The 16,435-nt window shown below is 58.8% G+C and overlaps 1 protein-coding gene across 2 annotated transcripts; it reads left to right on the top strand.

Annotated features, from left to right (window-relative positions):
• The first annotated feature begins 2,544 nt into the window (after positions 1-2,544).
• NPR1 (natriuretic peptide receptor 1) lies at positions 2,545-16,133 on the top strand. Of its 2 annotated transcripts, none has more exons than XM_058702320.1 (22): positions 2,545-4,287; positions 4,864-5,063; positions 5,491-5,604; positions 6,019-6,154; positions 6,515-6,606; positions 7,308-7,443; positions 7,660-7,744; positions 8,437-8,557; positions 9,114-9,188; positions 9,331-9,408; positions 9,799-9,903; positions 10,152-10,226; positions 10,341-10,497; positions 10,791-10,946; positions 11,186-11,354; positions 11,877-12,023; positions 12,129-12,252; positions 12,398-12,466; positions 12,717-12,891; positions 12,998-13,096; positions 14,937-15,028; positions 15,199-16,133. In XM_058702320.1, the coding sequence occupies exons 1-22, from the start codon at positions 3,558-3,560 to the stop codon at positions 15,259-15,261; spliced, it is 3,198 nt and encodes a 1,065-aa protein (XP_058558303.1). In that variant the 5' UTR covers positions 2,545-3,557; the 3' UTR covers positions 15,262-16,133. The 2 variants fall into 2 exon arrangements, with proteins under 2 accessions (XP_058558303.1, XP_058558304.1); XM_058702321.1 differs by having other exon boundaries at positions 2,551-4,287; positions 10,155-10,226.
• Positions 16,134-16,435: the final 302 nt, after the last annotated feature.

Here is a 16,435-nt window from a genome sequence, read left to right as displayed (position 1 = left end):
ACCAATTCCAATCAGCAAATGACTCCAGGGCACAAGCAGTCTTACCATTGTCTCACCTCTCAGACTTCCTGTCTTTCACACCCTCAACACCAATAATTCTTCACTGTCTTTCAGTGTTTTGAGTTTTTAAAGCATTTCATCCAAAATTTTGAGTTGTCTTCAGCTCAGGGATCGGGCAGCTGTTTAGTCCACCACTGGAAACAGGGGCTCAATTACTAAATTCGATTCTGAGCACAGTCATTTCTCCTGAGTTTCACTCCACCAACCCAACGGCCCACTGGACACCTCCACTTGGGGATCTATAGGCGCCTCACACCCAATAAACTAAAATGGTTATCATTCCCTTGTGCTTGCTCAGGCAGCACATATTATAAAACTGTCATCACCCCTCAAAAGCCTGCTTCTATAGTTCCTCAGCAAATGGGTCAGTGTTACCTAAACCTCAGTTATTTGTATACTGTCTTCTCGAAGTCCAATTGATTCTACTTATAAAATAGCTCTCTATAGTCAACAATACCATGTTATCCACGTAAAAAAGTTGTAAGTGGGACGCCTGGCTGGCTCACGGTAGCACATGTGACTTTTCCTCTTGGGGAGGTGAGTTTGAGCCCCATGTTGGGAGTGAGTAGTTTACCTAAAAAAATAAAGGGGGCTTTTTTTTGTAGGTTTTTAAGAGGGTAGGTCTCATGTGTTCTACACACACACACACACACGCACACACACACACACACACACACACACACACAAGAACACAATGAAATGTTTGGAGGTGATGGATATTACCTTGATATTGTGGTGATGGTTTCACAGGTATATACATGTTCACACTCGTCAATCATATACATTAAATATGTACAGTTTATGCCATATCAATTATACCTCAATAAAACCGTCTTTTTAAAAGTTCCTTCCAGGGGCGCCTGGGTGGTGCAGTCGGTTAAGCGTCCGACTTCAGCCAGGTCACGATCTCGCAGTCCGTGAGTTCGAGCCCCGCGTCAGGCTCTGGGCTGATGGCTCGGAACCTGGAGCCTGTTTCCGATTCTGTGTGTCCCTCTCTCTCTGCCCCTCCCCCGTTCATGCTCTGTCTCTCTCTGTCCCAAAAATAAAAAAAAAAAAGTTCCCTCCAGCCCTCCCCCTACATCTCAGGGATTCGAGAGAGGATCTAAGCATCTGACTCTTGATCTCGGCGTTATGTCTTCAAGCCGGCGTTGGGCTCTGCACTGGGTATGAAGCCTACTTTTTTTAAATTTTTTTTTAACGTTTATTTATTTTTAAGACAGAGAGAGAGAGAGAGAGAGAGAGAGAGAGCATGAACGGGGGAGGAGCAGAGAGAGAGAGGGAGACACAGAATCGGAAGCAGGCTCCAGGCTCTGAGCCATCAGCCCAGAGCCCGACGGGGGCTCGAACTCACGGACCGCGAGATCGCGACCTGAGCTGAAGTCGGACGCTTAACCGACTGAGCCACCCAGGCGCCCCTGAAGCCTACTTTAAAAAAAAAAAAGGAAAAAAAAAGTTCCTGCTCCCCCCCCCCCCAAAAAAAAAAAAGTTTCCCACTCTCCCATCTACCTCTGTAGCCTCTGGAGCTCCCCTGTAAAGGACAAACATATTATGCCTATTATGAAAAAGCGTTCATGACCTGCCCTCTGCTCCCCTTTTTGGCCTCTCCCCAGTCATTCCTAAATGCACACTCTTTACATTATGGGCCAGGATCGAAAACATGAACTCCTACAGCAGCCAGGCTGGTAATGCAGAGTAGGTAGGAACTATCATGGACTAGAGTCATCTCAAAGAAGGGCCGCAGGCAGGAGTCATCTATTGCTAACTATGATATTTCAAGATAGTGAGAAATCCAAATATTCGTGTGCCATCTGCCGATTTTTTTTTTTTTTTTTTTAAAGAAAGCTGTTTGTCCAACGTGGGGCTTAAACTCGGGACACGGAGATCAAGAGTACCGCTCTGCCGAGTGAGCCAGTCGGGCGCAGCTTTTTAAGTGTCGGCAATGAAGGCAAATATAGAGAGCACGCACGCGGAACAAAACATCCCTGCCATCTGAAGTTGGTCTTTGCTCTAAGACCATCAGAAAAACTGGTCCTAAAATTCTCCAAAAATGCCAGGTATAGGGAATATACTGCTCTCTGCGCAGAATCCCTTGCTCATCATTCCACCCTAGCTGCATTATTTCTCTTTGGAGATTTTCCTGGCCCCAAAGCAAGCTTACGTCCTCATCTGGGGCTCTAGCAATCTCCCCAGCTTCTGTTGCGGTGCTCAGTCATGTTACGTGGTAGCTGTTGGTCCCAAGCACGGCTCCCCCAGGGCACGGCCTATGCACACCCAGCGCGTGGCGGGCGCACCGGGACAGCTGGCGGGTCGGGGACTGGAGAGGGTAGCGGCGCGGCAGCGTCAGTGACCCCTGCTGGCCGCGAGAGGGCACACCGACCCCACGGCGCGGGGAAGGCGGCCCGCGCGGTCCAGTGCCCCCCAAACCCTCGCCCCAGCCGACGCCCCCACCACCGGGTCACTTCCAACACCGTCTCCCACCGCCGCCGCGAACCCACGTTCCAGGAGCGGCCCCGGGGTCACTGCCCTCCCTTCCCCCCACCCCAGCCACCAAACGCTCTTCTCCCCCTTCCTGCAGCCTTTTGGGAACTAAAAGGTTAACTCCGCCCTCCCCCTGGGCCCCTTTTCCGCACTAACCCTCTCAATCTGGAAGCTGGGACACGGGGGCGGTCCTGGGTGGACTGGGTCACGGGGACCCTGGGCTCCCTAGTTTAACGCCCTTTCCAGAAACCTGCCACCCTCCCGTCCACCCCCAGACGCACACACATCCGTAGGCTCACACCTTTTCTTGCCAAGATCCCGAACCAACGCAGCTCTCTTCCCCAAACGGAACCAGGTAGGGAGGGAGGAGGCGGGGCGCGAAAGCGTCCCGGCTGCCCCCACTCGAGTCGCCCTTCGGTCCTCCTCCCGACCCCAGCGAGCGAGCCCCTTCGCGGCGCGGCTCCCCGCAGGAGGAAGGCGCGGAGGGTCTCGGAGCAGAGCGCGCGGGCAGGTCCGCAACTTCGGGGCGGGGACGAAGGGGTTAAAGGTCCGGGGCTGGCGCTCCCGTCGCCGAGTCTGGGAGGGGAAGCGGCGGGAGGAAGGGCCCGGAGCCTGGCTCCGGTCCTCCCCTGTCCCCCCCCCCCCTCCCCCCCGACAGCCGGGGACTTGAGCCGGCCGGACGCCCCCTCTGGCACCCTCCCGGGGCGGGCGCCCAGGCGCGCACGAAAGCCCGCCGCTCCCCTTCCCCGGCTCGCGCCCTCGCCCACCCCCCTCCCTTGGGCGCTCTCGCTCCTTCCAACACTCACTCACCGGCGCGCTCGCCCGCGCCCCGGGCCACGGCGCCCCTCCGTTCGCGCCCACCTGCCCCGCGGCGCCCTCCACCCGCCCCTCGCGCAGCGGCCGGACGGGCAGCGTGCCCCGGGGTGGGCGCGCCCCGGGCCCGCGACGCGCGGCTGGTCCGGAGGGTGCCCGGGGGGCCATGGCGCGAGCGCTCGCCCGCCGAGCTGCCCGCTGAGGCCATGCTGCGCCCCCGGCGCCCCGGGCGCCCCGCCGGCGCCCGCCTGCTCCCGCTCCCGCCGCTGCTGCTGCCGCTGCTGCCGCTGCTGCTGCCCGGAGGCCACGCGGGGAACCTGACGGTGGCCGTGGTGCTGCCGCTGGCCAACACCTCGTACCCGTGGTCGTGGGCGCGCGTGGGGCCGGCGGTGGAGCTGGCGCTGGCCCGGGTGAGGGCGCGGCCCGACTGGCTGCCCGGCTGGACGGTGCGCACGGTGCTGGGCAGCAGCGAGAACGCGCGGGGCGTCTGCTCCGACACGGCCGCGCCGCTGGCCGCCGTGGACCTCAAGTGGGAGCACAGCCCCGCCGTGTTCCTGGGCCCCGGCTGCGTGTACGCCGCAGCCCCCGTGGGGCGCTTCACGGCGCACTGGCGGGTGCCGCTGCTGACGGCCGGCGCGCCGGCGCTGGGCTTCGGGGCCAAGGACGAGTACGCGCTGACCACCCGCGCGGGGCCCAGCCACGCCAAGCTGGGGGACCTGGTGGCGGCGCTGCACCGACGGCTGGGCTGGGAGCGCCAGGCGCTCGTGCTCTACGCGTACCGGCCCGGCGACGACCAGCCCTGCTTCTTCGTGGTGGAAGGCCTGTACGTGCGCCTGCGCCACCGCCTCAACGTCACGGTGGACCACCTGGAGTTCGCCGAAGGCGACCCCCAGCACTACTCCCTGCTGCTGCGGACCGTGAGGCGCCAAGGCCGAGGTGAGGGGGCGGCTCTTCCTCCCGAGGCTGCACGGCCCGGCTCTCTCCGCGGTTCTGCGCTCCCCGACTACCCCCCCCCCCCCACCTGCTTCCCACCGCTGCCTCCGGAGTCGCGGGAGGGGCGGGCGGGGGACGCCCAGTAGGTACCCTGGCTTGGTGCCCATCCCTGGGAGGGATGGGGTTGGGGGGAGAACACCCAGTAGGTCCCCCGGCTTGGTGCCCATCCCTGCTCCCCTCCTCCACTTCTGGTTTCCTCCAGCAGCCTCTCCTCGTCCCACACGCCCTCTCCACCCCCAGTCCCCTCTCTGCTGGCCAGCCTCCCCCTCTCCCTCCCTTGCTGACCCCACCTTCCCCACCTTTGGCTCCACTGTTGCGGCTCTCCCTATCTTTGCTCCTTCCTCCAACCCTGCCCACTGACTCCTCCCAGCCCTCTTCACCTTTCTCTCGGCAGCCAGCCGCTGAGGCCCTAGCAGTCCGGAGTCCACAAATTCCCTGGCCTGAGTTCCCCCTCTGCACTCTGTCGGGATCTAGGCTCCTGTCTCTCTGTCTCTCTCTGACCGCCCCCTTCCTCCCCAGTTATCTACATATGCAGCTCCCCAGATGCCTTCAGAACTCTGATGCTTTTAGCCCTGGAAGCTGGCCTGAGTGGGGAGGACTATGTGTTTTTCCACCTGGACCTCTTTGGACAAAGCCTGCAAGGTGCACACGGTCTTGCTTCCCACAGGCCCTGGGAGAGAGGCGATGGGCAGGATGCCAGTGCCCAGCAGGCCTTTCGGGTGAGGGTCCAGGCTGCAAGCCCAGGCTGTGGGACTCTGTGCTGGTGGCACATAGTTTCTGGGCACTGGGTTCCTCAGGGTCTGAAGGGCTCTAGAAAAAAGGTTCTTGACTGCTCAGGGACTTTGGTGAGGGAGGCCAGGAAGAGTGCGGGGTGGAAAAAGGTCTAGGAAACTTCAGAGCTAGGAGGCTGAAAAGATGAACAAATGGGCTTGAGGTGGGAGAGTGTTCCCGTCCCACGGACTGACAGGACTTGAGGAGTCATCCCATTGGCTCCCCTGCTTTGGAGCAGGCAGTGCCTCACAGGTGACATGGAGTCCATCCACTCCGACCTTGGGCTAAGCGGAGATGCACTGGGGAGGTGGCCCAGGGTACTGGGAGGACTGGGTCATTGCCCAGCTCTCCCCTCTCCACTGACCCCTTCCTCAGGCCGCCAAAATCATCACATATAAAGAGCCGGACAACCCTGAGTACTTCCAATTCCTGCAGCAGCTAAAACACTTGGCCCAGGAGAAGTTCAACTTCACCCTTGAGGACGGCCTGGTAAGGGGGGTCCTGGGACCCTGCAGCATGGACTCCACGCTGCCCTGCCGGTGCCCAGCCTGTTCTCTCAGCCACCTCCATATTCCCAGGCCTCCCCTTCTCCCCCCCCCCCCCACCCCGTTCTCACCTTCTGATAACTAAGGGGACACTGAAGGGTCGGTCAGCCTCCGGAACTCAGGTCCTCATCAGTAAAATGAGGATGATGTGTCCTGCTCTGTCTGCCTAGAGGGATTCAGAAGTGGAGGTTGACGAGGAGGTGTCTTATGAGTAGTCAAGCTCTGTCCGCGGAAGGGGGGGGGGGGTTTCTCCCGTCCCCTCCCAAGGTCCCGGCGCCGCCCAGATCTTCCCACCCAGGGTGTCCCCACTGAGCGCCCTTCGCGGATCCCACCCCGGCCAAGCCCCCTGTTCCTGCAGATGAACACCATCCCAGCGTCCTTCCACGATGGGCTCCTGCTCTACATCCAGGCAGTGACAGAGACTCTGGCACATGGGGGAACCTTCACTGATGGGGAGGCCGTCACTCAGCGGATGTGGAACCGGAGCTTCCAAGGTCAGCGGCTGGAGGTGGCAGGGACAATCCACCTTGGGGCACCCCGAGCAGGAGGCCATGAGAGGCCTCCAGCCTGCCGCTGTGGGGGTCACTCACCCATGCCAGTCCTTTCCTGTCTTCTGTAAGGGAGCTCCACGACTGCCCCATCTGCCTTGCTCCATCAGGAAGTCCTCCCAAGTGCCCAACCTCAGTCATTCCTGCTGCCGACACGTCCTTCTTGTTGTTATTATTATATGTGACATATTACATATACGTTTGGAGGGCAAGGCAAAGAAGATCGGAGGGTGGAGATCAGGTAGGGTGGGTACCCTCCTGAACTTCCACGTCCTCAAAACACAGCCATCTTCCTCCATGCCCCAGGGGTGACAGGATACTGGAAAATGGACAGCAATGGAGATCGGGAGACCGACTTCTCCCTCTGGGATATGCATCCTGAGACTGGCACTTTCAGGGTAAGGGTGTGCCCCCAGAAGACAGTGCCATATAGGCAGGAAGGATGTCTTGCCCTCCCTCCTTCCCCCAGGGCATCTGTCGGCTCTGTAGTCACTCCACCATGCTTGCTCGCTTTTGGAGAGCCTTGGGTAGAAGAGACCCAGCTCTGGTCTGGGGGAGCAGCCAGAATGATAGGGACTCACAAGCATTACCCTTGGGGAACCGCAGCTCTGAGGAGGGGGCACAGCCCTAACTTCAGGAAGTCCCACATCTCCTAAGACAGGCAGGCCCCTCTCCCAGCAGAGACAGGCTCACGTGGTGGCCACACAGCTCATTAAATTCAGTCAGGAACAGGAAGGAATTGAGGCCGCAAGTGCTGAGGAGCAGATCACTCGGGGAAGACTTCCTGGAGGAGGGGTACGTGGCTTAGGCCTGTGAATGTGGACTGAGAACACTGCCTTTTCCTGTTTCCTATGTGCTTCAGTCCAAGATCGTAAACTCCCTGATGTCGAGTCGGGGTTCTACGTGGAGTTTTCTTCATAAAGCCCTTGAGTAGTTTTCAGGTTTTTCCACTCTGGTGACCGGGGTATGAGGGGCTTGGTAAACAGTGGACAGCCCAGACACAGGCCGGGGAAGCAGAGACGGGGGAGGCGGCGCAGCTCCACTGGACGGGAAGCGTCGCCCCAGGCCTTGCCCTCCTGCCACTCCTGCCCTCCCGTAGGTGGTTCTGAACTACAATGGGACCTCCCGAGAGCTGGTGGCCGTGCCAGGCCACGAACTAAGCTGGCCCCTGGGCCACCCACCTCCTGACATCCCCAAATGTGGCTTTGACAACGAGGACCCGGCTTGCAACCAAGGTGACTGCCTCTTGCCTTCCAGGCCTCCGTTCTGGAGAGGCTCCTGCTTCAGGAGTCAGATGGGTGCTCCTCTCCCACACTCAGGGCTTTCTGGAGGGACATCTGCCTTTTTCTTCCCTTCACTCACCTTCCTAGTTCACTGAGGGACTATTAGAAGGTTCCTCTTCCTGCTCTCTAACCCAAATCTCTCCTGCTGCAACTTGGACTCTTGTGCAGACCACTTTTCCACGCTGGAAGTTCTGGCCGTGGTGGGCAGCCTCTCCCTGCTCAGCATTCTGACCGTCTCCTTCTTCATATACAGGTGAGCTTTGGAGGCGGGTGGGGAGTGAGGCTGGGGGGCCGGGAGAACTAGCTGCCGAGGTGGCAGGGACCTGCAGGGAAGCGGGAGAGGTGGAAGGCCGAGGGAGGTGGGGGAGGAGACAAGGCCGAGGGAGGTGGGGGAGGAGATGGGGCTAAAAAGCCGCAGGGCACAGGGAGGAGAGAAGAGGGGCCGGAGGGGAGGGGCCGGGAGGGATGAGGCTGTGAGAAGAGCAGAGCAGGCGAGTGGGCTGGTCCACCCTCGCCTCGGGCACACCTGCTGGGGAGCAGAGGTTCCAACCCTGTGGGACTGGGCCCAGTCAGTTGAGCAAGGCTGATGTGCACGGAGCGGAGAGGGGAGGTGCAGGACCCCCACCCTGCCTTCTGGTGGGAGACATTAAGGACACAGGCCTGCAAGGAGGGCACTTCCTCACACGATGTTTCTTTTTGTTCACGTAACAATGCTTTGAAATAAATGTCGAGGTCGCCCATTCCCAAATCAGGACGTGAGGACGTGAGACTCAGAGACACGAAGTGGCTGCCCAAGGTCCCTGGGAGGCAGGCAAAGCCTGGCCCACACCTCCCGGCCCTCAGCTCCCGTCCGCCCGTCTCTTAGTCTCTTAGCACACGCGGCGGCCCCGGGCTCTGAGGCCCGGGGTCAGGGGTTCAGACATGGCTCCCCTGTTCATGCCCCAGGAAGATGCAGCTCGAGAGGGACCTGGCCTCAGAGCTGTGGCGGGTGCGCTGGGAGGACGTGCAGCCCAGCAGCCTCGACAGGCACCTCCGGAGTGCAGGCAGCCGGCTGACGCTCAGCGCGGTGAGGAGCCCCCGTGGGGGTGGGCAGCGCCTGCTGGGCAGTGCAGACGGCGCGCTTCCGATCCCAGCCCTGCCCTTTCTCGCTGTGTGACCTTGGACAAGTGCTGTTCCCCTCAGAGACTACCTCAGATGACGGTCACGTGCACAGAGCCTCCTTCGCAGGAGGCTTTCAAAGACCAAACACGGTAGACGTGAAAATACATTTTTAAAAAAATAAACAGGGGCGCCTGGGTGGCGCAGTCAAAGCCTCTGACTCTTGCTTTCGGTTCAGGTCGCGAACTCACGGTTCGTGCCCTGCGTCAGGCTCTGTGCTGAGAATGTGAAGCCTGCTTGGTATTCTCTCTCTCCCGCGCTCTCTCTCCCTCTCTCAAAAGTAAACATTTAAAAAAAAAAAAATAACAAATGAGGAAAGGATCTCATGATGTGGAACGAGAAGCAGGACAGCCGCGAGATCAGGCGGGGCAGTGAAGGCCAGAGCTCAGGCAGCCAGAATGGAGAGCTGAGCCCATGGCAGGGCTCCCAGGCTGACCGGTCCCTCCTGCTCTCTGTCCCTCCAGAGAGGCTCCAATTACGGCTCCCTGCTGACCACAGAGGGCCAGTTCCAAGTGTTTGCCAAAACGGCATATTATAAGGTGGGCCAGGGGAAAGACTGCGGGTCCTTGGGGTGGGCAGGGCTGCCCTCCAACGGCTCAGGACAGGCCCCAGGGCCACTGTCAGCAGTTGCCGTCACCACCACTGGGCCATCTCACCATGCAACCTCCATTCCTTGCCCAGGGCAACCTCGTGGCTGTGAAGCGTGTGAACCGTAAACGCATCGAGCTGACTCGTAAAGTGCTGTTTGAACTGAAGCATGTAAGTGGGGCTGCGAGGCAGTGGCCTAGGAGAGGTCCCAGGGACACAGGAGGTGGGGGGACCCAGGGTGTCTTAAGACACAGGGTGTCTTAAGAAAGGGATGGGCCCTGCATATTGTGCTAAGAGAGAGGGTCCCAGAGGGGAGAAGAGACTAGTAGAGGAAGCCTAGAGGAGGTTCCTTGAGGGGCTGTGCTCGATGCCCCTGGTGGGTGGAGGGATCAGGAGGCAGAGTGAGCCGGAGGAGGTACCGCAGGGGGAGTCACCGGACTCCTAGAGTGTCTGCAGAGAGTGAACGGGCACTGAGAACACTGAGAGGCCCCTGAGGGTGGAGGGCCACTTGGTGAGGAGGGACGTCTCTGCCAGGCTCCTGATGCTGGCTTCCCCCTGCAGATGCGGGATGTACAGAACGAACACCTGACCAGGTTTGTGGGTGCCTGCACTGACCCCCCCAACATCTGTATCCTCACGGAGTACTGTCCCCGTGGGAGTTTGCAGGTGAGGGGACAAGAGGAGGGGGGTCAGGAGATGTGGGCCTAGCCCTGGTTCTGTTCCCCACTGCCATATGACCCCCAGGCAAACCTCCTCCTTTCTGCCCTTTATCTGCCCCATCTGTAAACGGGGAGGGGGGCACTAGAGTAAATCCAAGTTTTTGTCTTTTTGTGCCTGGGCCCAGTCTTTGTGTGACTGGGCCCCTGCACCCCTCCTGGGGTCTGCCGGGTGCGTGCCTCACTCTTATTGCCCAGCAGGACATTCTGGAGAATGAGAGCATCACCTTGGACTGGATGTTCCGATACTCTCTTACCAATGACATCGTCAAGGTAAGCCCGGAATCCCCCATGCGATGTGTGGGGGAGGGGCCAGGCAGGCGTCTCCCCTGGCCCTGGTTGTAGGTCTCACTTACACCGAAGACCTCGGCCTCCGCAAATTTCCAGGGTATGCTGTTCCTGCACAATGGGGCCATTTGCTCTCATGGCAACCTCAAGTCTTCCAACTGTGTGGTGGACGGGCGCTTCGTGCTCAAGATCACTGACTTCGGGCTGGAGAGCTTCAGGGACCCAGAACCAGAGCAAGGCCACACCCTCTATGCCAGTGAGCCCACACTCTGCCCCCTAAGACCCGCCCCCCTCCAAACACAGCCCGGCGGGGGCAACTGATGCCAGGCCTCTGAAGGGCTTGGCATGTCATTCTGGATTCCTGGTTTGGCTCATTCGCCAGTGGAAAGGGGAGCCTTTCCTCTGGAGGCTGTGTCTTTGTAGCACTCGGCGTGATGGCCGCACGCTGCTCCAGCCACGTCTTCTAGGACCTTGTTCCCCCCACCGACACACCCCCACCCCTCAGCTTTAGGGCCCTTCGCCCGGTCACTCCTGACCTCTAACCTGCAGAAAAGTTGTGGACAGCCCCTGAGCTCCTGCGAATGGCCTCACCCCCTGCCCGGGGCTCCCAGGCAGGTGACGTGTACAGCTTTGGAATCATCCTTCAGGAGATTGCCCTGAGGAGTGGCGTCTTCCATGTGGAGGGTTTGGACCTTAGCCCCAAAGGTGAGAGGACCGTGGAGTCCCCTAGCCCTGCCACAGCTGCACCTGAGCCCAGCCCCAGGGTGAGGGACCCCTGCAAACACCACCACACCTGCCTCCTGGAAGGTTCTGTTGCTGCTAGTGACTCCGCTGTCTGCCTGCCTGCCTACCCCGGGGTCCCGGCCTGCTCCTGGACCTCCCCGCTGTGTCTCTCACTAGCCCTGGGCTGGCCCCAGCCCTCAGCCCCTCCTGCCTCACCACAGAGATCGTGGAGCGTGTGACTCGGGGTGAGCAGCCCCCCTTCCGGCCCTCCCTGGCCCTGCAGAGTCACCTGGAGGAGCTGGGGCAGCTGATGCAGAGGTGCTGGGCTGAGGAGCCGCAGGAACGGCCCCCCTTCCAGCAGATTCGCCTGATGCTGCGCAAGTTCAACAGGTTGCTGGTGTTTGTGTGTCCCCCGTGCCCAACAGCTACCCTGTGCCCCACACTTAAGTCTTTTCTCCCAGCAGTGGCAAGGGACCCCACTGCGGCCCGCCGGCCCCTCCTCAGTGGTACAGAGCACAGGGGAGCACATACTCTTGTCCTCCAACCCAGCCCTGGGGGCCATCTTTTGCGCTGTGCCCCACAGACACCCCCCCCCCCACACCCCTCTGCCATCCCGGGGGCCCACACTCTGTCCTTAATTGATCCCTGTTCCCCTGCTTCTAACTCGCTTCTGTTCAACAAAGATGAACGAAGTAGCCAGTATCTCTGAAGCTTCCGGACCCTGGGGTCTCAGAGATGAATGGAACTTTCTTCCTACCCTTTCCCCTGCCACGCCCACCCTGCCGTGCTCCCCAGGCCTGGCCTTCTCCGCTGCCCTGCACAGGGGCTGACATGGCAGCCTGGGTCTGGTGAGCTGGGGAGGGCGCTCTGGGCAGCTCTCTCACCGCCTCTGCCCTGCTCCCGGGGCCTCAGGGAGCACAGCAGCAACATCCTGGACAACTTGCTGTCCCGCATGGAGCAGTATGCCAACAACCTAGAGGAGCTGGTGGAGGACAGGACCCAGGCCTACCTGGAGGAGAAGCGCAAGGCCGAGGCCCTGCTCTACCAGATTCTGCCCCGGTGAGTGCCCACTGGCACTCCAGACCCTCTGGAGAGGTGACCCTCTGGCACCCCGTTCCAGCCCCGCTTCCCGCGCTTATCCTATACCTGCCCCTGACCCCACAGCTCAGTGGCCGAGCAGCTCAAGCGTGGGGAGACGGTCCAGGCTGAAGCCTTCGACAGTGTTACCATCTACTTCAGCGACATTGTGGGCTTCACGGCCCTGTCGGCAGAGAGCACGCCTATGCAGGTCAGTGCGGCACGGCCACAGGTGAGGGCCAGGCAGGCTGTGCTTGTTCTGTCCCATCAGGACTGCCTTCCGGTCCCTTTTTCCCCACTTGAGCCCAGATGGGCTCCCTGACTCCATACCCGTCTTGGCCTCTCTTCCCTTCCAGGTGGTGACCCTGCTCAATGATCTGTACACCTGCTTTGACGCCGTCATAGACAACTTTGATGTGTACAAGGTGAGGGTGGGAGCAGGGATGGAGGGGGACAGAAAGATGGTGACGGGCAGGGTCAGAGAAGGGTGATGGGCAGAATGACATAGAGCCTCAGGAGAGGAGACCATGGGACATGGGCAGAGACTGTTACCCGGAGACCCAGGGACAGGCAGGGAAAGGACGGCGCAGATGAGGTTACCAAACACATGTGGGGCGGCACAGGGAGGAGAAATTTCCGGTGTTTATGCCCTGCATCCTCTGGTGGGCCCGGCAGGTGGAGACCATTGGCGATGCCTACATGGTCGTGTCGGGGCTCCCCGTGCGGAACGGGCTGCTGCACGCCCGCGAGGTGGCCCGCATGGCCCTGGCGCTTCTGGATGCCGTGCGCTCCTTCCGCATCCGCCACCGGCCCCAGGAGGAGCTGCGCTTGCGAATCGGTGTCCACACAGGTGAGGGAGACAGACAGACACACACACACACACACACACCTGGATTCCCAGGGGCCTCGGGTCCACCACTTGACTCTCATGGAACACCCCTCCCCACCCCCTCCAGGACCCGTGTGTGCCGGCGTGGTAGGGCTGAAGATGCCTCGCTACTGCCTCTTCGGAGACACAGTCAACACCGCCTCCAGGATGGAGTCTAACGGGGAAGGTAAAGTGGCTGGGCTGCTCGCAGTGGCTGGAGGGACAGACAGGCTTCAGCAAGGACGGCCCCACCGGCGGCTCACCCCCAGCCAGGGTACATCACCTCCAATCCATCAGAGATCAGCGCCCCGCCCCGCCCCCCCCATCCAAAAGTCTTTCCAGGCAGATGTTGGACTGTCGCCCTGGTCCCCCCCCTCAGGGCCCCTCTGCTCCCTCTTGCATGTGGCAGAGGACTAGGTGTAAGTCTCTGCTCTACCATCCACACAACTGTGGGTCGATTTGCCACACTTCCTGGAGCCTCAGTTTTCCTCACCTGTGAGAGAATAAGACGCGCACCTTAGAAGAGTTATGTATGAAAACCATATGCCATGACGAGGACGCGAGTCATTCAACTTTTCCGAGCTTCAGCTGTTTATCTCTAAAACAATACCCGTCTCCGGCTCGTGAGAAACCTAGCACGGGCCGTGGAGCACAGGAGGTGCCTAGGAAAAGCTTGCTGCCCTCTCCTCCTGTCCTGAGTCTTGCGTCAGGCTCCTCTTCTACCCTCCTGCTGTGTGCAATACAGTTCAATTCAGTAAACATGCACTGAATGCCTGCTAAGTGCCAGGCCCTGGGGTACGAAGACCACTCAGACCCCGTGTCAGCTGGCGGGGCCGGGGGGAAGTCCCTGCAGACCCCATCCAAGCCTCATGGCAGGAGATGGGCTACTTTGCAGCCCAGAGGGTCTCTGGCTCAGCAGATACTCCCTGGTCACTGTGTCTGGGGCGGTCAGAGCCGGAGGAAGGGTCTCACTGAGGTCCTGTCTTCAAGGAGCACATTCTCAGAAATGTTTCTTTTTTTTTTTTTTAAATGATTTTTTTTTTTTAAGGTTTATTTATTGTTGAGACAGGGAGAGACAGAGCATGAACGGGGGAGGGTCAGAGAGAGGGAGACACAGAATCCGAAGCAGGCTGTCAGCACAGAGCCCGACGCGAGGCTCGAACTCACGGACCGTGAGATCGTGACCTGAGCCGAAGTCGGCCGCTCAACTGACTGCACCACCCAGGTGCCCCTCTCAGAAATGTTTCAACAGCAAAACGAGGCCGCTCCGATGTATCCCCCAGGAGTGGTGGGAGCAACTATGGACAGAGGCGTGGGGGGTACCAGGTCGGGAGTCAGAGCCTGGGTCTGACCCCCACAGTTTGGGCCTCAATTCCCTCTACCACAAGATGAGCGTTGAAGTAAACAAGAGCGACAACAACCACTGCCAGGAGTGCTTCCTGCGTGCCAGACTCTGCTGAGATAGTTGGTTAGCGGTTCGTGTAGTCCTCATAACAAGGCCTTGACATGGATACTGTCACCATCAGCATTTGTTGGACTAGGAAAATGAGGCACAGAGAGTTTACATTACTTCTCCAAGCAGCTGTCCCAGCTGGGATTCACTAGACAGAGCAGGACCCAAAGTCTGAGCCCCTAACCACCATGCTACACTGTCTGTCTGGAGCCCGGTAACACGCTAGAATGCTATCTACTGGAACTTTCTTTCTATAATCCGGGTTGTCCATCACAGTAGTCTCTGCCACAGGATGCTATTGATCGCTTGAAATGTGCTCGTGCAAATGAAGCCCTGGATTTTTAACTGTATTTAGTTTTAATTAACTTAAATGTGAATAGCCACCGGTGACTAGTGGCTACGGTGTTGGACAACGCAGCCGTCAAATTCTGAGGGAGAGGCCAGAATGGCCAGACTCCATGTGGAGGGGTGGGACTCTGAAGGAGGAGGCTTCCTGAGAAAGAAAGGAGTCCTGCAGTTCCCAGTCTCCCTGCTCCCATTGCTTCCACCCCCCACCCTCCCTTGTCCTTCCCAGCCCTGAAGATCCACTTGTCTTCTGAGACCAAGGCTGTCCTGGAAGAGTTTGGTGGTTTCGAGCTGGAGCTTCGAGGGGACGTAGAAATGAAGGTAGAGAGGAAAGCCCCTACCCTCACCATCCCTTGTGGACCAGAGGGTGCCTCCCCAGACCCCTTCTCAAGCAGCCGAGCCCACTCCCATCCCGAAGCCTTTCCTCTGATTTGGGGAAGTGGGTCAGTGCGCTGCTCCCTATACCAGCCTCCTCTTCTCTCTCCCTCCAGGGCAAAGGCAAAGTGCGGACCTACTGGCTCCTAGGGGAGCGGGGCGGTAGCACTCGAGGCTGACCTGCCCCCCCCCCCACCTTGGCCTTCTACACCCCCTTCCCTGCACCAGAAGCAACAGAGAGCTTCCAGGTCCTGGCCTCACTCACAGCAGCCCCACCACTGCCAAAGGGATCGGAGAAGTAGTTTGAACAACCCAAACGTGCTAACCCCAGTGGAGACACCAGATGTGACCTCTGGTGGAGGACTGGTGTTGGGGAGGACTCGGAGTTCATGGGACTGGACCAAAGCACACAGTCATATCCAGTGGCACACGCAGACAAGTGTACCCACTCTCCACCCGGACTCAAGCCAGGCTAGGGTGTGGACTCCACTTTGAGACACTGTGACTTCTATGGGGAGGGGGGAGAGCCACTTTAGAGGTAACAGGAAAGGGGACTACAGGTGAATCTAGAGGGTGAGGGGAGTCCACATCTAGGCCCAACCCACATGGGCCACAAACACCCCCCCATACTCCCCCCAGCACTGAATACAGTGCACAGGGGAGGGGCAGCCCTGTATGTCTTGTTTCTCCTGTGAGCAGAGACCATGAACATCTTTATTCCAGTGAATGTCTCTGGAAGGACAGCGGGTGGCCAGAAAACACAGCCGTGCTCCCTGCCCTCTGTTCCACATAAGATGCTTCCTGAGCTGGGGAGTGCAGTGTCTGAAATCAGCTTCAGTTTCCTCAGCCAGGATCTACGTGACAGCCTGTGAATTACCCCAGCAGTGCTGACGCTCTTGGTCTAAGGACCTGTTTACACCCTTAAGAATTATTGAGGGCCCCAAAGAGCTTTTGTTTATGTGGATTAAATCTATCCATATATAGCATATTAGAAATTGAAACAAGTCCTTATTAACTCATTTAAATAATAAACCAATCATATGTTTATATATTTTAGTGTCTTATCAAGGACATTCTTAAGAGAAACTGGGTTTTTAATTTTTATTTTTTTACTGCCAATGTATGGTGATGAAGAACAGTGACTCAGAGCCACCGCCTTGGTTTGTGCAAAGACACCAGCAAGTTAACCCTCGTGGCCTTCCTACTATCAATATACCTGTCAAGTCACGGAGGCAAATCGTGTATTAGCCTGATTATGCAGATTGTTTCGAACTCATCCATCTCTGAAAGGGTCCTGTGGACCACAGCAGATTGGGAACGGCTATATGACCCAGTGTTGGGCATACAATAGAA

This window comes from Neofelis nebulosa, chromosome 15, assembly GCF_028018385.1.
Source record: "Neofelis nebulosa isolate mNeoNeb1 chromosome 15, mNeoNeb1.pri, whole genome shotgun sequence".
NCBI classification, from domain to species: domain Eukaryota; kingdom Metazoa; phylum Chordata; class Mammalia; order Carnivora; family Felidae; genus Neofelis; species Neofelis nebulosa.
This window is presented reverse-complemented; position numbering and strand designations above follow the sequence as displayed.